The 22878-nt window shown below is 45.0% G+C and overlaps 1 protein-coding gene across 1 annotated transcript; it reads right to left on the bottom strand.

The window, feature by feature from the left end:
* Positions 1-16635: 16635 nt before the first annotated feature.
* LOC119977515 (SLIT and NTRK-like protein 1) lies at positions 16636-21269 on the bottom strand. The gene is made up of 2 exons (XM_038818552.1): positions 19974-21269; positions 16636-19158 (listed from the first exon to the last, which is right to left on the bottom strand). Exons 1-2 carry the CDS (start codon positions 20668-20670, stop codon positions 17774-17776), a joined length of 2082 nt encoding a protein of 693 aa, XP_038674480.1. The 5' UTR covers positions 20671-21269; the 3' UTR covers positions 16636-17773.
* Between the last annotated feature and the right edge of the window lie 1609 nt (positions 21270-22878).

The following is a 22878-nucleotide window of genomic DNA, read 5'->3' as shown; positions in this document are numbered from 1 at the left end:
TGATGGCGAGGATGGGATGGAATTTTCTTTGATGCTTCATTTGGGAAATTAAAGACTGAAGAAAAGTGTGGCACGTTTTTTTTAAATTCCTAAAGTTAATTTTGAGGAAGCAATTTGAAAGATTGCGTTGAGTGCACATCGTATTTGGTTCCTGGGCGCATTTGAATATCCTCCTCGCAACCGACTGGGTGACGCACCGGGGCCGTTAAATCTCGCACGAGGCCGCTCGTGGGATTTGCGATGCTCGCAACGTCTCGCAAGATTTAACGAGATCGCGTGGCATGTCGCAATGGCGAGATCCAGATTTACATATTTAAGTGAGCCATTATGGCTCATTTGACCAGCTGACCTCGTCATGTGCAGGAAGTGAGGTAAGTGGGGCAGAGCGTTCCTTGCCGAGGGCAAAAAAAGTCCAGTTTGATAGCGGGTGATTCTCAGCGTTTGCAACGCTACAGAATATGTTGAAATTTATTACATTTTGGGGTTCATATTATGGCAAAACTAAGAGTGAAATTGCACTGAAAATTGTTTTCTCTGAAAGGAAGCTGCTGCAGATTACATTCTCGAATTAAAGAAACTCTCCCGTACGTGTGACTATGGTGCAAACTTAGAAGTTGACCTCAGTGACATGATTTTAAGAACCATAGAATTCCTACAGTGCAGAAGGAGGCCATTCGGCCCATCGAATCTGCACTGACCCTCTAAAAGGACACCCTACCTATGCCCACTCTCCCACCCTATCCGCATAACGCCACACCTTTGGATACTGAGGGGCAATTTAGCATGACCAATCCACCTGACCTGCACTTCTTTGGACAACATAATTTTTTGGAGGCCAAATGAGTAGTAAATCCAGGTCAAACCCTTGAACAAAGACAATAAACTGAGGTGGAAGGATACCTTTGATGGGGCCACAGACACAGAAGCAACAGATTGCAAGGAAGTCCTCTTCTTGAGCAGGCACAGGAGGTCCACCAGGTTTCAGTGAGATGCAGGCCACAGAAGCCAGGTTCACAGTCTCAGAGTCGGAATTTCAGATGCCACTGTTGCCATAAAGCGACCAGCCATTTAAATATCCCCATTTTTAGTCTAATTGTAATGCCAGTAGAGAAATATTGGCTGTACCTAGCAGGTGAGGAAACAGCATAGAACAGCTTCAGGTTCCTGTCGAGGACCAAGTCACAGCAATACACGGAGGTCATGTTAGATCGAAAGCTATTTCAGGAGTCTGGAAATCCTCGAAGACGCACATGATAGATATTGAGCAGGAAGATCAACATTTCTACTCAGAAAGCAAAACAAAAACAGCATATGGAAGATGAGAGGGTTGAAGATAAATTTCCAGCACCCACAGTCAAAATAAATGTTTGAGATTTCCAACTTACTCTCATTGATATATCTCTCGCCATGTCTGTCCTTTCAGAAGGAGGGGAGATGTTATTTAGTCACATTCCCGATGCAAAATCAGTGTCAAACTGATTCACTGGTCAGGATTTTTCAGACCACCCCCACCCCCTGCTCAGTAGCCGGTTTTCCCATGGCAGAGATGGCTCGCCATTGACCGCCCATGGAATTGTCTGCTCTTGCTTTAGTCAATGACAATCTGCATGGCTCGCCCATCTGACTGCTGGGGAACCATGGCGGGGCTAGATTTCGGCGGGAATGGAAGATCCCACCATTAGGATCGGCCGCAAAATTCCACCCTTACTCCAATAACAGTATCACTGTGTCAGATAAAGTACATGTTATAGTGGAATACGTATATGATGATAAATCTTATTACTTGCCAATAGTAGTAGTAGAAGGGTGAAAAGTCTTCTGATGGAAAGGAATGGAAGGAAATGCATTTGAAATGGGGTGAGCTATTTACGGTGGGGTTAGTAAGAATATGTCTGACATTGAGGGAGTGCTGAGAGCTCAAAGTGGTCTGTGAGCAAGGAGGACCAAATGATGAAATTAGGCATTGCAAGGCTGAAGTCAAGATAAAGGACAACATACAGTTGACAGTCAGCAGGTTAGTCCAACGGTCTTACACAGAGTTAGAAGTACTAAGTAAAGAGTTGGTGAAAGAAGTTGCGAAGTGTGTCAAAACATGACAAATGATTCATTCCAGATTCCTTTCATTCCATGGTCAAACAGAAAAAAAAACATGGCAATGAGTAAATGTCAATTTAGTCATTTGTTAAACAGAACTTGAGTATTGTTAAAAAACAGGCAAGTTGTCAAAGCGTTTCGTCTTGCACGCATCAGAACAATTGCAAGAATACTAATGTCAGGGGCAGGAACAACTTTCCATTGTATGAGAAGGGAGTGCTGATTGGTTGGCAAGTGGGCTCTGATTGGTGGAAATATTACCGTGGCGAATAGTTAATGGTGATGGCCATTCACGGTTCATTACTCAGGGCTATGCCCTAACCACTTCCATTCAAGCTGCCTTGTTTAAATTTTCAAACAAAGCTTGGCAGTTAACTGTCAGTCCCCATTCACTGGTACATTCCCCATGGCAATACCTCGACTAAACAGGGACCATTTGCCAACCAATCAGCACTCTCTTCTCATATGGTATATGAAGTTGCTGGGCGGGATTCTGCATCCCACCAGCCGGTCAATGGGATTTCCATTGTGGGCAGCCCCACGCCATCGAGTAATGCCCGGGCGTGAGTGGACTGCCAGTGCAATGGGAAATCCAGACAGCGGAGAATCCAGCCTTTGTTTCTTGTGATTGTACTGATGAGTGCAAGAGAAAAAGCTTTGACAAAATGTATTTTTTCAGCAATACATGTTGATTTCTTTGAGAAAAGAGGCAAAGGGTTTCTTGTTTTGGTCACTATCTATCACAGTTGAATAAATGTGAGTCAATGCACAATACCACAAGCACCAAAACTATTGTGGTTTTGAGAACTGATTTTAGGCTGCAGAGATTTTGGTATCAGATAATAGTCCGCAATTTGTGTCAGAAAAAATATATTCCTGAGTAAGAAGGGGTAAAAGATACGCTAATAAGATCTTAACACCAAGTGACGAATGGTGCTGCATAATAAGTGTGAAGGTTGTGAAGAGGTCTTTGCAAAAATCTTTGCAAAGCAACAGGTTGGGCAGCAATTTTCATATTTTTCTTTGACACAAGTTAGACAATTTTCTGCTCTTTTACTAAATAATCCCACAATCTAGAACAAGTCTTTAATCTTAAAAAATAGTGTTTAGACATACTCCTGCGAGTTTGTTTGTTTCAGATGAATATCAACAGGAAAACAATACAAAGTGACACTAAACCAGGATACCCAAGGGATGAAACTTCAGAGAGTTCAGCACTGGTCAGAAGGTCAGGGTAGAGAACAACCAACATGATAAGTGTGTGGCTGGAGTTGTTGTGCAGAGATTCTGTGCATTCACACACTATTGAAGACTGGAGAGAGATTGTCTCAGTTTTGATGTAAATCATTTACTTGAAAGAAAATGTGACAAAGGGTGAACATGATAAATCTCCTATAGTCCAAATTCTTCCCACAGTCTAAAGTGAAAGTCAAAGGCTAACTCAAGTTTGTTGGCATCACTGAATCTAACCATCGCCCCTTGACATTCAATGGCATTGCCGTTGCCGAATCCCCCAAAATCAACACCCTGGGAATTACCATTGATCAGAAACTGAATCGGACTAGCCACATAATACTGCGGCTACCAGGGCAGGTCAAAAGCTAGGACTCGTACCTTGACCAACCTATCCCCGACGCCCCCAAAACCACAAGGCACATGTCAGGAGTGTAATGGAATATTCTCCATTTGCCTGGAGGTGTGCAGCTCCATCAACACTCAAGAAGCTGGGCACCATCCAAGACAAAGCAGCCCACTTGATTGGTCCTCCTTCGACAAACATTCAAACCCTCCACCACCGACAAACAGTGGAACCATGTGTACCATTTACAAGATGCACTGCAGTAACTCACCAAGGTTCCTTAGACAGCACTTTCCAAACCCACAACCATTACCATCTAGAAGGACAAAAGCAGTAGACACCTGGCAACCTCACCACCTAGAGGTGGCCCTCCAAGTCACTCACCACCCCAACTTGGAAATATGTTGCCATTCCTTCACTGTTGCTGGAACTCCCTCCCTTCCAGCACAGTGAGTGTACCTACACATGTAGGAATGCAGCGGTTCAAGAAGGCAACTTATCACCACCTTGTGAAGGGCAACTAGTGATGGGCAATAAATGCTGGTCTAACCAGCGACACCCACATCCCGTAAATGAATAAAAAAAGGAATCCCACCTGTGGAGCAAAGTCAGGGGGTGGGATTTTCTGGCAGGAATGACTGGTCCCGCTGACGGTGAGCCCTGTGCCATGGGATCTCTGGTGGCGAAGGGTTCGGATAACAGCAAAACCCATTGATAGCGGCGCAACCGGAAGCCGCTGGCCAATGGCACGCCGCCATGGGGGACAGAAAGACAAGACAAATAATGTTGCAAACCCAACCATTAAGTGGTGTTGGCTGTCAAACTTCAGGCTTCGCACAGTCAGAGATGTAGTGAGAGGAGAGTAAAGCCAACCGAATGGTCTGAAAATGATTTTGCAGGGTGTGCATGTTGCTGGCTAAGCCGGCATTTATTGCCCATCCTGAACTGCCCGTGGGAAGATGATGCTGTGCTGCCTTCTTGAACCGCTGCAGTCCATGTGACGTACGTACGTCCACAGTGTTGTTCGAAAGTGTTTCCAGGATTTTGACCCAGGTAACAAATACTCAGATAGAAAGAGAAAGATGCCAGATGGGTTCATTAGACATATGCAGGCTGGAAGAGGGAAAAATTGGTCCTTTTCAGGCGGGATTCTCCATCCGTTCACGACAGCGGGATTCTCCGATTCCGCAGCGGTGAAAAGGAGATTTGACCGAGAGCCAAATTCTCCATCCTCACTAGGAGCAGTAGAATCAGAGATAGAATCATAGAATTTACAGTGCAGAAGGAGGCCATTCGGCCCATCGAGTCAGCACCGGCTCCTGGAAAGAGCACCCTACCCAAGCCCACACCTCCACCCTCTCCCCATAACCCAGTAACCCCACCCAACACTAAAGGCAATTCTGGACGCTACGGGCAATTTATCGCAGCCAATCCACCTAACCTGCACATCTTTGGACTGTGGGAGGAAACCGGAGCACCCGGAGGAAACCCGCGCACACACGGGGAGAACGTGCAGACTCCGCAGATAGTGACCCAAACCAGGAATCAAACCTGGAACCCGGGAATTGTGAAACAATTGTGCTAACCACTATGCTATTGTGCTGCCCAGCAGCAGGTCGACTCGCAACCAAGAACTCTGGCCTTGATAACTGCTTGCCAGTTGATGACACATAGGGCGCAATTCTCCGGCCACATTGGGCTCTTGCTCAAGCATAACGAGGCCGGTGAATAGAGGAGAGGCCAAAACTAGATCTGCGTCAGGCGGCAAACAGTTTGGGATGCAACCGGCCCACTCCTGTAGACGTAATAGAAATTTTGCCGTAACGTGCCGAGAAACCAATTATCACCACTTAAGCCCATTTCCACAGAATTAACGAGAGCAACCCCTTACCCAATAGCATCCCATCATTTAGCCGCCTCCCCAGTAAGTGTTTACGCTGGCGCCGTTTCGTACTCCTGTTGAAAAACGTGTACCTTGCGGAAGGACTTCTATGGGGAGTCGAGGAGGTGAGTAGCAATCTTTGCCACAGACAAAGAGACCGGGGGCACTGGGTTTTCCATCCCAGTGCTCGGCTAGGGTAGGGGGACCCTCGGCTGGTGGTGGGGGTCCCTTCGAAGGTGGGGGGATGGGTGGAAGGCGCTGAGGGGGCCAACGAGAGGGCAAACGCTCGTGGCACCAACATGCCAACCCTGGATCATGGTTACCCATTCCGAGGGCAACACTTCTTCCTGCCTGTCTGCCCCAACGACCACCCGTAACCCTCACCGACCGCTGAGACCTCTGGCTGCACGGCTGAAGGCTATTCACAATAGGGAATTGGTAATCATGGTTAACTCAGCACTTCACACATGTCATGTGGATTCCCGTGGGTGGGCGGGCCATGTAGCATGTGGGAGTCATTGCCTAGCATCCCAGTCACACCTTGATATCTGGACATTGTGCTTGAACACTGCAGAAGGCAACACCGCACACGCAATATCCAAACATCCAGGAAATGGGACACAGCTCCGGGGACATGTGCTCGAACGGAGGCTGGGTGGGTGCCACAGAGAAAGGGGGATGCCTGGAGAGATGGGAAAACGGTCAATATGTCAGCCTGCATTGCAGAAGAAAGGGATAATAATCTTTAATAATGTTTATTGGTGTAACAAGTAGGCTTACATTAACACTGCAATGAAGTTCCTGTGAAAATCCCCTCGTCACCCCAGTCCAGCGCCTATTCGGGTACACTGAGGGAGAATTCAGAATGTTCAATTTACCTTATGTACGTCTTTCGGGACTTATGGAAGGAAACAGGACAACCCGTAGGAAACCAACGCAAACACCGGGAGAACGTGCAGACTTCACACAGACAGTAAACCGGGGTTCCTGAAGCCACAGTGCGATCAACTGTGCTATCGTGCCGCCATAACAGAGGCATCATAATGGTTGTGCAAAATGGAGTTTAATGTGCCATAAAGTACCCCACTCCTGATGGTGCCACACTCTCACACCAACCCCCCTCCCCCCGGTGCCCTCAGTGATGCTCAATGTGACTGGCACTCCTAGATCTACCACTACATCTAGGTGCTTCCCCAGGATCCACATCTCAGTGGAGATGCCTACCTCGTCCCGTGGCCCTCGATGCCTCTGGCGGGCGTCCTCTGGGGCCAGAGGGCCCCGGCGCACGAGCCGGTGGCACGTGCAGAGTCGTGCTGCCCTGTCCCATGTGCTGACCTTGACACACAGCTTCATCAGAGGGGTGGAACTCAGGGAGCTGGTGTCTACCATGGCAAGCAGTGCCCCATCCTCCCACTCGGTGCCCAAAGGGCCCTGGGGTTCACCTTGGGTTAGGGGGGCAGCAGATTCGAGCCCCGACTGCCCCTGCGTCCTCTGGCTCTGTCAGCCCTGGCAGATCCTCAATATCTGCACCATGGTGCTGATACCCTCAGCGATGCTCCTCACTGAATGGGTCATGCACTGTAGTGCCATGGCAATGCCCACCTGCAACTGGGACACGCTCCGCAATGCCTCGGCCGTGCCCATCTGAGTGCGGGGCAATCTCACAGAACCTCAACAAGGTTAGCCTAGTACTGTCTACTAATACCCTGATCCCTCCTTTCCTCATATCCCTTGATCCCTTTTGCCCCAAGAGCTATGTCTAATTCCTTCTTGAAGTTGCACAATGTTTTGGCTTCAACCACTTCCTGTGATAGCGAAGTCCACAGTTTCACCTTTTTCTGGGTAAAGAAGTTTCTCCTCACCTCAGTCCTAAAAGGTTTACCCCATATCCGCATATGACCCCTAGTTCTGGACTCCCCCACCATCAGGAACATTCTGTCTGAATCTACCCAGTCTGATCATGTTAGGATTTTTAAAGTTTCTATGCGATCCCCTCTCATTCTTCTAAACTCCAATGAATATAATCCTAACCGACTTAGAATCAGCCTGGTAAAACTTTGCTGCGCTCCCTCCATAGCAAGAAGATCCTTCCTCAGATAAGAAAACCAAAACCGCACGTAATACTCCAGGTGTGGCCTCACCAATGCCCAATACAATTGCAGTAAACGTCTCTATTCCTATACTCAAATCCTCTTGCTATGAAGGCCAACATACCATTTGTCTTCATTAATGTCAACTGTACCTGCGCGCTTACTTTTAGTGACTGATGCACAAGGACACCAAGGTCTCGCTGAGTATCACCTCTCTCAATTTATACCCATTCAAATAATAATCTGCCTTCCTATTTTTGCTACTGAAGTGGATACCCTAATATTTATCCGCATTATACTGCACCTACCATGCACATGTCCACTCATTCAGCCTATCCAAAACAAGCTGAAACTTCTCTGCATCCTCCTTATAGATCACCCTCCCAATCAACTTTGTATCATCTACAAATTTGAGATAATACATTTTGTTCCCTCGTCCAAATCATTAATCTATAATGTGAGCAGTTGGAGTCCTAACAGAGGTCCCTGCGGTATCCCACTAGTCACTGCCTTCCAATCGGAAAAAGACCCATTTATTCCAACTTTTGACTTCCTGGCTGCTAACCGATTATCTATCCATCTCAACACACTACTCACAATCCCATGCACTTTAAGAGACCTTGAGAGCCTTCTGAAAGTCTAAATAAAAAACATCCAGCAGTCCTCTCTGGTCAACTCTACTAGTTATATCGTGAAAGAATTCCAGTAAATTTGTCAAGCATGATTTCCCTTTCATAAATCCGTGCTGACTTTGTCTGATTATACCACTGCTTTCCAAATGCTGTGCTATGAAATCCTTGATAATGGACTCCAGCAACCTCCCTGCTACCGATGTTAGGCTCACTGGTCTATAGTTCCCTGTTTTCTCTCCACTTCTCTTTTTGAATAGTGGTCTTATATTAGCAACCCTCCAATCTGTAGGAACCATTCCAGAGTCTGAAGGATTTTGGAAAATGACCACCAATGGATCTACTATTTCGAGGGCCACTTCTTTGAGACAGCGTCCATCTAATCCAGTAAACAGTCACTATTAAGCAATTTATAAATATTTTAAAATATTTTGCAGGGCAATAATTCCAAACAATCCCAAACCAATTTTTTTATTTTTCAATATTTCTAAAACCATTAACATACTTGTATTTATAGAAAGGACTGCCACATGAATTGTTTTCTAATGTATATCATAACTTCAGTCTGTTTGACCATTTTGCAAATTCATAGGAAAACTCTTGAGCAAAATCACATTTTGTTTCATATCAACATACGTAATGGTGCGATATTGCATTCTTTCAAGCTGATTTTACTTCTATTCCCTGCACAAAGCAGAGCAAATGAGATTTATTTAAATAAATGCAAAAAGCTCTGCTCACAGTCTTTATGTTTGGGTTAAATTTCCAATGTTTGGAAAGAATTCACAGAACAGTCGGTGTTCTCCCAACATTAGAAATGTAATAGGTAGGTTTAGTACCCAACGGGAACAAGATAGCAACTGCCCACATATTGTTCATCGACAACCAACAGAAAGAGTGCCGTTTTCTAACAGGAATTAGCACTGGATCTGAACGCAGATCACACATGTGAAACGGCATTGTGCTCACTCACTGTGATAGCCAGATCTCAGTTACAGATTATTTCTGACTGATAAGTGTCAGAAGGAAACAACTTATTCGTATCGTTACACAAATATTTTCAAATTACAAGATGTATAAAGTAAGCCAGGATAAAGTTGTGAAATCACTCTGAATAACTTTGTATCATCTGGGAAAAAATGACGGTGAGGAAAAGCCAGTAAAAGGTGGGATTCTGGTAGTGATCCAAACTGGTCTTGCAGAACTTGAAATGAGATTCCAGTTTGGAACAGGACCAATCAGTTTCGAGTTTCACTGTTCCTTCTGAATTCGCCCTTTTCAAGACATGTGTCTCCTTTATATTGGCCTGAGTGAGGGTGTGGCACCAAATTTACTTGGTCTCAGCATTTCTAAAAGGTGACGTGAGCTACTTTTGGAGAGAGTTGAAATATAATATTAACTCAATATAAAAATAAGTACCAAAATATTTGACAGACACATAAACAACAGAATCAAAATTAGGTTCAGAATGGGGACACTGAGAGTTACACACAATAGACACACAGGCATTGTGTGGTAAACCACTGTTGCACCTCTATTAGGTGATGTATGGTAGGACCTGTACTGCAGGTACATTGGTAGTCCCTGCCTGCTGGCTCAGTATAAATATGTGTGTCCCCATGCTGCAGCCATTTTGCCAGCTGCTGTGAGAGGCCACACATCTTAGAGCAAAAAAGCCTCAGTTGTATCTAACTCAAGTCTTTGTGCAATTGATCGTGCATCACATTGATACTGAAATAACACAGAACGATTGAATCATGACTTTGCCTCCGCATTTACCAATGAGACTAACATGGTCTACGTGACATTAGAAGAGATCAAAAATATTACAAAGATGTTTAAAATCCAAAGGAGATAATTGATAAGTGATTAAACTCAGTGAGGATAAAACCCCTGATCCGCTAGACAGAGCAATCTTAACGTTAATGGCAAGGTAGTGAAATCCTAACTGAAGGAGGAGGAAGAAAAATCTAGTGCTGAACTCCACAAAGCGCCAGATTTCCTGACCTCCACTTGAAAGCAAGAGGTGGGAGAACACACTGAGGGGAAGAGGTGGGCCATCAGATGCCAGTCATTGGATTTCACAACCCCTCCCTGCCAGACTTCTGTCAGGAAGCGTTAAATCCAGTACCTGGATAAAATAATGAATAATTAGCATGGATTTCCAAATGGGAGTTCGTTCTGGACTCATCTTCTTGAATTCTTGGAAGAAGTAACAGAGAAGATGGTTAACAATAATTTCGTAAAATTTAACTAAAAATGCCTTCAATAAGTTACTAGTCACCGTTTTAATTCAGGAAACGCAGTCGTTATTCCACTCAGCGCAAGGTACTTTGAACAGCAGTACAATACTAACCAGATAATTTACTTATTTTAGTGCCATGAAGTCAGAGACACCGAAAAGATGCCTTGGTTCAATGTGGCAACATGCAAATTCTGTGCGCAAAATGGGAAACGGAGGACGCTTGGTGTGACTGTTGATTTCCCCACATCGCTGTGGTGCACAAGGCAAATTTCCATCTGTTCCCAAAGCTAGTTTTTCCTGAAACAGGTTACTAGTCTGTCGCCAGAGACTTATAGCTTGAGAGGCACCAACACTCCACATCAGCCATGGCTGACTGGGGATCGGGGGGAGGGGGGGTGGGGGGTGGTGTGCGGTTTCTGGTTGTTCTCACCAGTGGTATCTTCCACCAGCAAGGGATGGATCCTAAGGGAAATCCCACTGACAGCAGCAGGATCAGAAAATCCCACCACCGAGAAACATGCACAGGGGTACGGACATCCCCCCGCCCCTCCTACCTCTCTGTCCCCAGGAGTCTCTTGTGCGATTGTCACCTGCCATTGACTTGCAGGAAGGCTTTTGCAAGCCAGTACTCAACCTGCGGCTGTGGTATGGGCGCAACTTCCTTGACGATCAAGACCTGGGTGGAACTCAAACCGGGAGCTCCTGGCTCAGAGGCAAGTACACTACCCACTGCGCGACATGACCTCCATATTTGTTGCAATGCCACCCACATATTTAAGTAGCTGGCTATAGTACACTATCTTTATTCATCCAGTATAATGGTCCTTTGGATGAGGTGAATATTATATCATCAATATTCAATGCCTTCAGAAGATAAAGGGAGAAATGTAAGAAAAATTCCAGACAGACAGTGACCCAGGCTGCGAATCGAACCTGGGACCCTGGCGCTGTGAAACAAACTGTGCTACCATGCCGCCTCAGTGCTAAATTGAAAGCCATTATGTAGACCTTATCATTACCTAACCTGTATTACTTGAGTATACGTATGTATAAAATAGGAAAATTAAATGTAAACCAAGAAAAGAATGGAAAATAACAATTGCAATGTCTAAGAAGTAAAAAGTGCCCAATTGTTTGCTAACGTTATCATAGAATTTACAGTGCAGAAGGCCATTCGGCCCATCGAGTTTGCACCGGCCCTTAGAAAGAGCACCCCACCTAAGCCCACGCCTCCATTCTATCCCCGTAACCTCATAACCCAGTAACCCTATCCAACCTTTTTGGACACTAGGTCCAATTTACCATGGCATGTCATGTTTTAGGAAGTTTTGGACTATGCACAAAAAAAGATTTGAAAGGAAAAAGAATTACTGTTAAATATTGGATTTGTAAAGCAAAGTACATTCTCAGAATGCTAATGCGCCATCTCTAATGATGGTTTAGATTGAAGGAGGGGTAAAGTCACTGAGGGAGGAAAAATTAAAGGTAACAATGACCAAGTGACAGAAACAGGAGAGAAATGGGTGAGGGAGACAGGAATAATGGCTTGGTTCTGGAGGAACACCTAAATTGCGCATACACCTGGACAAAGAGAAAATTTGTATTAAGAGGCATAGAAGAGATTAGCAGAGGTTCATTGAGGTCATGAACAAAGGCCAACAATGTCTACACTTATAAGCGTACACTTATGTTACACCTGCTCCATCTATGCAATAAAACATCAATTGGTATTTATGAAAGATATTTAGTATATCAAGTCCATTCTCACTACCAGCCACATACAACCTCTGTCCACTTATTTCACCTGGTGATGGAAATTTCTACGAATACTTTCAGATCCCAAAATTTAATTCCTTAAAACCAGAATATTCATTCCACCACTCATTGCTGAGTCCCTGGACATACTGCCTTCACATGCACCCACTCCATTCCTTAATGTAATATCCATAGACAACTTTATACAGTTCCCCCAATTTATCCCAACAGTAACCAAATTTGTATTCCATTACATATCTGATCATCTTGGTCTACACTGCTCCCTATATCTTTGATCAAAATATAAATCTCCTTAATTCTAGGTTTGAATCACATGATGGTGGCTGGTTAAATTCTGAAATAAACTTTCAATCCTTCACAGCATTCTGTAAGGTAAATGCAAAATGATAAGAAAAGAGAAACTACACCCCAACTAGTCACATATTTGTCCTCTGTGCTTTAAGTGCCTTTAATTTCTCTTGTTGTGTCAATATTAATAGCGTTAATATTCCTGGCTATTTCGCAACCACTTTGCAAGTCATTCTTCATGTCTGCGTGTGTGTTTTTCCCTTCACCTTCCTTGTATTCTGCTCTTTTCTCGATGCTGTTCATCTGTATTATCGTCCTGTTCTGAAGAAGGGTCCAGTTGATGTGTAAGCCTGCCTGTTCTCTCTGCAGTTGTGCTAAATAGGGCCATTTCTCAAAAACCAATGGATTCCCAGTACATTAAACCAAGACTGATTGATTTTTCCTCAATGGAAACAATTTGACAAATAGGACAATTTCATTTCAACCATGGTGTCCCAATTAATAGTCTTTTGCTATCAATGCGTTCTGAAAATTATGATACTGTGAACAGACAAAAACAGTCAGATCTATCCCCATTTCATTACAAAAAAAATCAGAACATCACTAATTCCCTAATTGGTAATGAAATGTCGAATTAACAAAGGAAGCCAATTATCCGAAGAAATTCTACTTTTCTCGAAAAGCTCTACTGCAGCGTTGTTAAGGAGGACAGAGCTTCGTCACAAGCTTTGAAAATCTGACAACTTTCTACGACCAGCGAGGAAACCCGGGGCCATTTTGGGCAGGAAAATCAGTGTATATCACGTCGGCCGATTCCTATCGTAATCCTCCCGCACTTAGCCATTTTATTTGGAGGGGAGGTGTGGGCGTGACTGCCACGGCATTGAGAGGGGCAGAGCCCAAACATACTGGCAGGTCCAGCTCCTCAGAGAACGGAGAGCCAATTTTAAATCCCCCCCTCCCCCCGGTATCAGAATAATGCTGCAGACCCCCTTCCCCCCCTTCTCACCGGCATCAGGTCCCTCCCAGTCACCAGCATAAGGCCCACACCAAATTGCCAGCATTACGCCCCTCCCCCCAGTCACTGGCACCAGTGTAACCCCCCCACCAGTTGAGTGACATCCTGTCAAGGGGTTGTCAGGTCCCCCCTGGCTATGCCAACCAAGTCGGCATTGCTAGGCCCCAGGGCCTACTGCATGGTTATCACATCTGGGGCTGGATTCTCCACAACCCCGCCCAAAATCGCATTTGGGGCGGGGGTGGAGAATCCCCATTTACGTAGAGATCGTAGTCGGCGCCGTTTATTTCTGAAAAATACTGCAGAAGAAATTAAATCATGCCCACGCCTCTGCATAAGCCCCTCCTCACATATACCTGCCCGGGTCCTCCACACAACACATTCTCTCCCCCCCCCCCAAATAACACCCTCTCCTCCACACATATACCTGCTCCCCAACAACGCCCTCTTAAATTCCCCCTGCTCCACAACCCTCTTCACGTATTACAGTACTGCCACTGTATTACAGGTACCACACCTCCCCTACACCCGGCATTGTCAAACTCGGGGGGCGCAACCCACGGTTGCGTCACGGGCAGGTGTCGGGACAGTCGCAGAGCCGTCCGTCGCGGCGCTCCTGATCGCGCAAATCTGCGCGCAAAAACCGTAGCAGCCGGCTGTTAATAACGCCGGCTACAAGCGGCCTTCAAAATGGCCGCAAACATGTAAAAAAAAATGCAGCCGCACGCCGCATGCGTGCCAGATCATCGTCGCGCAGGCCCAAAACAGATCGGGCACGCATGCGCAGTGCGGCCGTTTTTTTTTAAAAGGCTGCATCTTTTTGTTTTACAAGTTCGGGTCAGTTTTATTCATTTTATTTGTTTATTTTATTCATTTAATTTTTATTTTTTTCATTTATTTTATTTTTACTTTTTTTTACAAGTTCGGGGGGGGGGGTTTATTTGACAATGTTTTACAGGGAACAAATGCAGAACTTTGGACAGATGGAGACCCCATACTTTCCGACACTGGAAGGCTTCACCTTCATCCAACAGGTTCCATTGGAGGAGCGTGTACGAGGGCCAAAGGGACCCAAAACCATTTCCTCCATACTTGTCAGCAGCGAACAAGGTAAGAGAAAATGATGGGTCGCCCATCGGCCAGCGTGGGTTGCGAAGGTCGGCCGGGCTGGGTCTCGAAGGTTGGCCGGTTGGTAAAAATGGGTCCCCGGAAAAAAAATTTGAGGAACACTGCTCGACACTACCTGCGCAACCCATTTCCCACAAATATCCCCTGCACATGTGCACACGCCTCTCTTTGACAGAGATCACGGTCCTTCGTCACATGCACCACCCCCTCCCAAGCACACACTGCCCACCTTCACATACCCAGCTGCCTTCACATACACCCACTCCATTCCTTTATGCAGTTTTCTGTTGTGGAAATAGCAGCAACAGCTGCAAACACTGACGTACCTTAAGAGCAGCAGAACAGAAATGCAAGAAGGTCAAATTAAGAAAAGAACCATTAAACACAAATAGCTCATCTATTCATTTGAACTCATATGTTACATTTGCTCAAAATAGTTTTCATTTCTCTCAAGGCCATGTCCTGATATTCCCTGTTTAATCAGGAATACCTCTACCTCATTTTTTTTAATTCAATGTCTCGGTACACATTTTCTGCTCGGGAAAGAAATCTAATTTGAGCATTGATTTTAAATTATACACAGCTCCAACTTTCTCAGATTATAATAAGGTCCTTTAGGATTCCTCTCCCCATCTCTAAAATAATTTAAAAATGTAATATAATACTTGAGATTATGCTGTGTACATATTGTGATATAAATACACTGCACATTTGGATAAAACTTATTTGTCTGATATTTTAGCAGAGTAATTAAAACAGTTGAATAGTTATTAGTGTAGCAGAAGGGAATTACATTCAAATGTATTAGTCACACAATAACACAATAATTTTCACACTGCATAATTTCAAGATCATGTTGCCAAAGATAAGTACACAATCTAAGACATATTCCTATTTGTACAAAAAATAGCTTTATAATATCAAATTAGAAAAGAATTACTCCTAGTACGATTGATTTTTCATGAGGTAACGAGTATGCCTGGTGCAGTATGGAGCCCTGCTGAACAGGAATGTCTCAGAATTTAGTCTCTGCTCTGTGTTGGTTTGCTGATCTCAATAAGGCAGCCATAGCAGCAGCACGTTGGCCTAAAAATTGGTTTGGGGAAAAGATAAAATCAGCCAGGATTCCTGCTCCAAGGCCAGTTACTAATGAGAATATGAGAACATGGATATCAGATGATAAAAGGGCACAGCACACTTCTGATACTCCCCAAGGCTCCACAGCTTGAAAACAACAATGTCTGGACTCACACAAGAGGTAGAATGATTTTAGCTCATTAATGTCGGTTAATCAGTGGTTTTAAAACCATATTGCTATATCAGTCACCATTTTTGATGTTAAAATTTAGCTGTTCTATATAAATGGAATATTAAATAAAGGTTATCCGACTGATGCTTGACTGACTTCTCAAGAAAACAGAGGACATAGTTCAAGTCTGCTTGGTTATACATTTCTGAGCATTGCAACAACGTGGTTTGTTTTAAAACAAAGAAGGAATATTATGAGCCGAAGCACCATTTACTGCCAACAGATTCTATTAACAAGGGTAGCTGGTGCCAAGACTGCCAGCACTTTGCACTGTCAGTCCAATGTGCTGACCACTTAAGTGACACTGTCGTTCACAGATCAATGCGGAACCAGATGATCATTACTTGAGCATCCCGTGTGGAGCTTTGGATGATTGCAGTCACTTCAATGCACCTTGGATGCTACTAGTTTCTTTATTCAGGGAAAAAAAACACCACGGTCCCTTCAGAACATTTGAAAAATCTCAGGGTCTCCTAAAGTTTAAAAGCTGCAAAACGTTCAAATAAAATGGTGATTGATAAATATTTCAGGCCTGTGCAATGCTCTTCGTACAGATGGGAATCCTGCCGTCATGATGGCTAAATAACTAAATCAGCCTTCAGATTAAACCAGTCATTTTAATGTTGAAAAATTTGCCATTATAAAACTCTAAAATAATCCTATTAAATGTCCTCTAAGTGTGACCTCTGTAGTATTTTCTGTTTTATTATGTTACATAACGATGACTTGAACAGAACAGTTTACATCATATCAGTGATGCAGCTTGAGCAACTGAGTGACATTAATTGGTCATGCTTATGTGTACTTTATATATTTATTCCCCCCAAATTGTTTTTTAAAAAAATGAATATTCCATTGGTCATTTTAACTCCTTTACCACGGTACAAAACATAGTAGCTACTCTGAAAATTTAGATGGAAATAGGCATTAGCAAATATAAAATAACACCCAAAACATGGAAAAATTCATAATATAAAATAAATAGTTACTAACCATGCACAAACAAATATGGTCGAAAACAAGAAGAACTTGCAGCTTACACCTTATCTAAGCAATAATAGCACAAACTGCACAATTTATAATCACAGGAAAAATAAACAGGGAAGGTCACCATGATCAATACTGGATACATGACTTCATAGAATACAATTAGTACTCATGAATGGAGCATAGTAATAGTTATTTCCTCCAGCTATGTGATGTATCCCTGTGGTGTTGAGTTCATGCATGACATGCATCACTTGTTTCTAATTAGACAGTTCTGTACAATACATTCATGCGTTCGTGCAAATTTACAACCGTCAAACCTAAATGCTGTAATCTATTTCCTCTTTCTGTGTATTCTTTTTACAATTCTCCCATATCTCCAAATGACAACAAATCTTCTTTATATTTTTTTTATACAACTGATTAATTGTCATTTACATCTGGAATATCAGCATGAAAAGAGCACGAAAAAGCACATTATTGTCCGTGCTTTCTTTCAGAACACATGTATGTTTCACAGCGGGAGAGAAATTGTTAGTTCTAAAAGTTATATGCACTTCCTCAGCATGTGCACTTTCTATTTTCATTAGAAAGCTGAGTTCAACATTCGGTCGCAGGATTTTTAGCAGAAGCCTATGGTATCATTATTTACATCAGGGGCTTAACCGCCGCTCTCAAGGTCCTCATCTCCGCATAATATGCTGTTTTAAATCACACGCTATATTTTCAGCATTTCACTTCAGGAAGCCTAGTCTGAAAGGGAGTGCGTGACACAATCGTATACTCTGTGAGGTCCCTCTGCGTGGTAAGGCCCATTGTGCCAGTACGAATCGCACACTGTTTGCAAGGAGTTAATTTCTGAAGCCGAAGAGTTGTTATCCCTTTTTCTTGATCTCTTGCGGTTTCTCAAGATAAACACCAGCATTCCAACAACTGTAAAGGCAGACGTAACAAAGACAAGTAAAAGGCCAGGTACCAGCACTGAAATTGAAACTCTGCTGGTCTCCAAATAGGGATTTACATGAGTCCCTGTCTCTGTTGTTATGGTAATGTTACTTGATGAGGAAAACGTTAGATGGATTTTTGAGTACAATTCCGGGCACATCAGCTCATTGCTTATAGACTTAATATCTCTGTCCCAGAATTGTTCAGGAGATGCACATTTTAATTCACTGAGAACCACATCAGTGCCCATCCTGTCAACCCACTGCTTGAAAGCTATGATGTTACAAGAACATTCCCACGGATTTCCATGAAGGTCGATTTGCACAACCGATGTTAGCTGATTCAAAACACCAGTAACTGGGAGATACATAAAATAGTTGGTGTGTAAACTTAACTTGGAGAGGGAGACAGTAGAAAACACATCGACAGGCAAAGACTTCAACAGATTGTTATGTAAAAACAATTCTCTCAGATTTGGAATCCCATTAAACGTGCCTGGTAGGATTAACTGAATTAAATTGAACTCCAAATTCAGGTACTCTGTATTTTGCAGACCCGCAAACATATCTGGCATGAGTGTTTCCAAGTTATTATTATCCAGGTACAGCCAACGCAAATCAGTGAGATTAAGGAACGTGTTGTTTTCTATTAACCTTATGGCATTATTTCCCAAATCCAACAAAGTCAACCTGCTGTAGTCCAGGAAGTGAGTCTTCCTAATGATTTCTATATTGTTCTGCCTCAGAAAGAGTTCCTGTGCTTGAACTGGTCTGGGCTGAAGGTCAGCCATACTCTCAAGTTTGCTGCCCCTGCAGTTTATCTGAAGACCCGATTCAGGACTATTGATAGAACAGCTACAGGCTGTTGGGCATCCCGCTAATAAAAGGGGGTCACTACTGCCATTTGGTACAACGGAATTGGCTGAAGGTCTTGTCCTCTGCAGGTTGCCGCGTGGATTTGATTGATTTGACGCTGAAGTTGGCGACCTGGGATGCTGAAAGGCAGGAGTTGGGGGCAGCCCAGAAGCCCCTTGAGCAGGTGGAGCAACAAGACTTAAATCATTATCCATCTTCCAGGGACATAAATCATATTTGGATGTTTCATTCAGGTCGTTTCCTTGTAATCGTAAGGGTGCCTCGCAAACTACTCTTCCGATCAAGGCTGAATAAGAGTTGAGTTCCAGCCATTCTTGAAGGGAAAAAACAATACAGGTTGGAGATGATCCTGATAGTTTGTTACAACAGCCATTGTTATTTTGTTGCCATTTTCTTAAAAGGCATCACAAAAGTATCTTATCAAAATGAATGTGCAAAGTATTGACATAAAGGGTTCACATTACACTCCAATGTCAATTCTGACTGTAATTAACACAATTTAATCCTAGTCAAACTTGCAATAGATTGGGGCATTCAGGACCTTGGAGGTTTCATCACCCCGACTCTCAGTTTTACCTTTGATGACAAGTGGCAAAAGTAACAAAGCATGAAATGAAAACTATGGAGAGGGAGATGTAGAATATCACAGGAAAATGGCAGAAAGAGCATAAAGCTACAACTTGAGCATGGTACGTGTGCTGTATTGCTGCCTAGCGTCACGGCTAGAAGAGGCATCTCCAGAGAAGGCTACATACAATTGAAACTCTTGCATGTTCGGAGCTGGAGCTGAACGGTCTCGATTGACTGATCTGCCCTTTATCCCTCACAACCCATTCTGGGTGAACAGTGTGCGGGTCAGTTAAGACTGTATTGTTCTGTGCTGCGAACTCGTGTTCACTTCAGACTTGGCACAGATTGTCAGGACTTAATGCGGCCCCACCACCACCCCACTCTCCCCAGCTGCCTTCACTGAACACAAACAGACCACACTGAGCAGCTCAGAATTCCACCAATTTTACCCAACTCTGCCATCTAGTGTATCCAATTGTTAATCATCGTTATTAGCCCTCTACCTCTCTCACTCTCATCCACCCCCATTTAATTGCAAGGCCAGACTTCCCACCTCACCTTTAAGGGGCAGCAGATCACAAGTGCAGTCCCATGGGTTGTCCTCCAGCAGAATCTCGGCCACCCGGGGGATCAGCTCCAAGATGCCTTCGTGGGGCAGGGTCTTGAGCCTGTTGCCCCGCAGGTCCAGGTGGGTGATGGGCACGTGGTAGAAGAGGTTGGCGGGAAGCGAGGTGATGAGGTTGTCGTTGAGGATCAGCACCTCCAGCGCGTTGAGGTCGCGGAAGGCCTCGGGGTCGATGTCCCGGAGCAGGTTGAAGTCCGCCTGCAGGTACTCCATGTCGTCCAGCCCCAGGAAGGTGTGCCTCCGGAAGCCTTTGATCTTGTTGTTGTTGATGTGCAGCCGCTTGACCAGCTGCAGCCCCAGGAAGGCGCCGGGGATGATGTCGTGCAGCCCGTTGTTCTCCAGGTGCAGGGTGACGGCGTTGTAGAAGTTGGCGAACTCGTTGGGGAAGAGTTTGGACAGGGAGTTACTGTGCAGGAAGAGCTGGTAGAAGCGGGAGGTGGGCGCGCTGAAATGCTGCACGTTGGAGAGCCCCCTCCTCTCGCAGTCGATGTGCAGCACCCCCTCCACCTCGACGCAGGAGCACAGCTTCTCGCACAGATCCGTCGTCCTGTTGCCCCAAGCCAGCCCCAGCACGATTTGCACCCGCACAAACCACGACAGCATTTTCACACCGCGACACTTGGCTCCCATTTCATGCCATGAAATTGATTCAACTGCTGCACCACCTCCCTCCCGAAAAACAAAATGCAATGCAACAGATCCGAGGCTGGGGAGGTCTGGAACAGTTGCTTTATCAATGCAGCCGGCAGTGTGCCGGTATGCAACGCAAACCTTCCTGAGAAGGATAGGCACAAGCAAATAAGCAAAAAAAAACTGCAAGTACACAAATCAGGCGTTGCAATCCATTCTGTTCACACTTTTTTCTGTTGGTTCCCTCGATTCTTCGCCCTGTTTCCCCCTCCCTCTCCTGCAAGGCGATAAGCAGCAGGTCATCCAGATTCTCTCAGTTGCACTTGGCTCCTGGTCGCATGTCCCAGACGTTTCGCTGACCGTTCAGCACAGCGCGCCCGAGAGAGAAATTCTGCAATCTCCGCATATTCCGCCAGCCTCCTTCCCTCCACTCTCTCTCTCTTTCTGTGTGTGTGCAGGGGAAGTCGCGAATAAACCCTCCTCTGAATCGTTCCGTTCCACTTTGGTGCCTGCTCGAAGAACTGACACCCTTCTGCCGGTGTTGGCTACAAGAGAGAGAGAGACAGAGAATAATTCCTGTCTGGGCGGTGGGGGGAAGGTTTGGGGGGGAGGGGGTGGGGAATCAATGCAAACACAGATCCAGCCAACACTACCACCAAAACTGTGGATCCGGTTTTTTTTTCTTATCCTAAACCGATTTGGAGCAGAACAGCTTTCCCCAGCTCCCGTCACCCCTGCGATCTTTGCTGACACAGTAGATATTGGACGATGTGTTATTTGATCCAGAACTCCGGTTCAATTAAAGAGACAACGCGTCAACTGAGTCTCAGTCAGGGGTAATTATCTCTCTCTGTTTAATACAGAAAACTCCTTTTGATCTCACCCCCTCTCTCTCTCTCTGTCACACTACCTCTCTCCCGGACACTTTCCGCAATGGTCTGGATCAGAAGGGATCCTTTGATAAAAGGACAACCCAGAGAGACTGTTAACACAGCTCTCAGCACGTACGTGTGTCTAGCTCTGGTATGTGCCTATGTACATTGGCTGGAATGCGTACACGCAGTTGTGCATTCGTTACGTACAACACTCCAGACGTGTGTCAGTCCCACTTCCCCCACCCCATACCTAAACTAGACGCCTCCCCCACGTAACTTTAAAAAAAAACCCGCTGTGTTGGAGGGGAAGAGGTGCAATGACGCTGCTGCAACAACTTTTCTTTGTGATTGGGGAAGGTGGGATGAGAGCCTGTCTTGCAATCGCCGCGAAACTTCACTTTGCTTTAAAAAAAAAGCAGGGTTTGAGCTGGACGCTGATCCGGCAGCTCCGCTCTTGCAGAGAATCGCAACGCAATGGGGACACCGGCTGGAGAACGGAGCGAACAAAAGCTCCAATTGTGTGTGTCTGTTTTTTTAAAAAAAAACTGGGATCCACGGCGGGAAAGGGCTCAATCGCTCAGTCTGCGAGAACACAGCTGGATGTTCAGTTCGATGTCTTTGCTCTCTGTCTTTCTCAGTCGCTCTCGCTCTGTTTTTTTCTCTCTCTGCCTCTTTGCCTCTCTTTCCCTGTCTCTCTCTGTCTTTCTCTGCCTCTCTCTGACTGTTTGACCCTCTCACCGCCTATCTGTCTCTCTGTGTATGTCTGTCTCGCTCCCTGCCTCTGTCTGTCCCTCTCTGCCTCTGCCTGTCTCTCTCTCTCTGCCTCTCTCTGTCTGTCCCTCTCTGCCTCTCTCTCTGTCTGTCTGTGCGTGTCTCTCTCTCTCTGCCTCTGTCTGTGTGTCTCTCTCTGTCTTTCTCTCTCTCTCTGTCTGTTTGTCTCTCTCTCTCTGCCTGTCTCTCTCTCTCTCTCTCTGTTTGTCTCTCTCTCTGTCTGTCTCTCTTTCTGTTTCTCTCTCTCTCGCTTTTTTGCCATGATATTGGAAGGATTTCCCCATCGCCCGTCCCTTCTCCGAAAGCCGAATTAGCCGTTGTGCAGCCAGGGAGATTATTGATGTAACTGAATTGTAGCGAATTACTGCCGCCTTCCATTGGAGGCCGGACAGTTAAAAAGCTGATGAAAATGGCAGGGACCCCGCTCCCAACCAACTCTTGCAACGTGCTAATAAGGGTTCCTGTGCAACAACCGTCTGATCGCTTCTCTTCCTGGTCTAAATTGCATCGTGGCGCTCGAACGAGAAGGGCAAAAAATACCAATTAAGTATTCCCTCCCCAA

This window comes from Scyliorhinus canicula, chromosome 14 (genome assembly GCF_902713615.1).
Source record: "Scyliorhinus canicula chromosome 14, sScyCan1.1, whole genome shotgun sequence".
NCBI classification, from domain to species: Eukaryota; Metazoa; Chordata; class Chondrichthyes; order Carcharhiniformes; family Scyliorhinidae; genus Scyliorhinus; species Scyliorhinus canicula.
This window is presented reverse-complemented; position numbering and strand designations above follow the sequence as displayed.

Bases quoted from the DNA above. Each gene is read 5' to 3' on its own strand.
- LOC119977515 (XM_038818552.1), bottom strand. From the start codon at position 20,670: ATGGGAGCCAAGTGTCGCGGTGTGAAAATGCTGTCGTGGTTTGTGCGG. The intron at 19,159-19,973 runs GTGAGGTGGGAA...TTTCCCTTCAAG, and splicing joins TGATCTGCTGCCCCTTAAAG to AATGGCTGGAACTCAACTCT.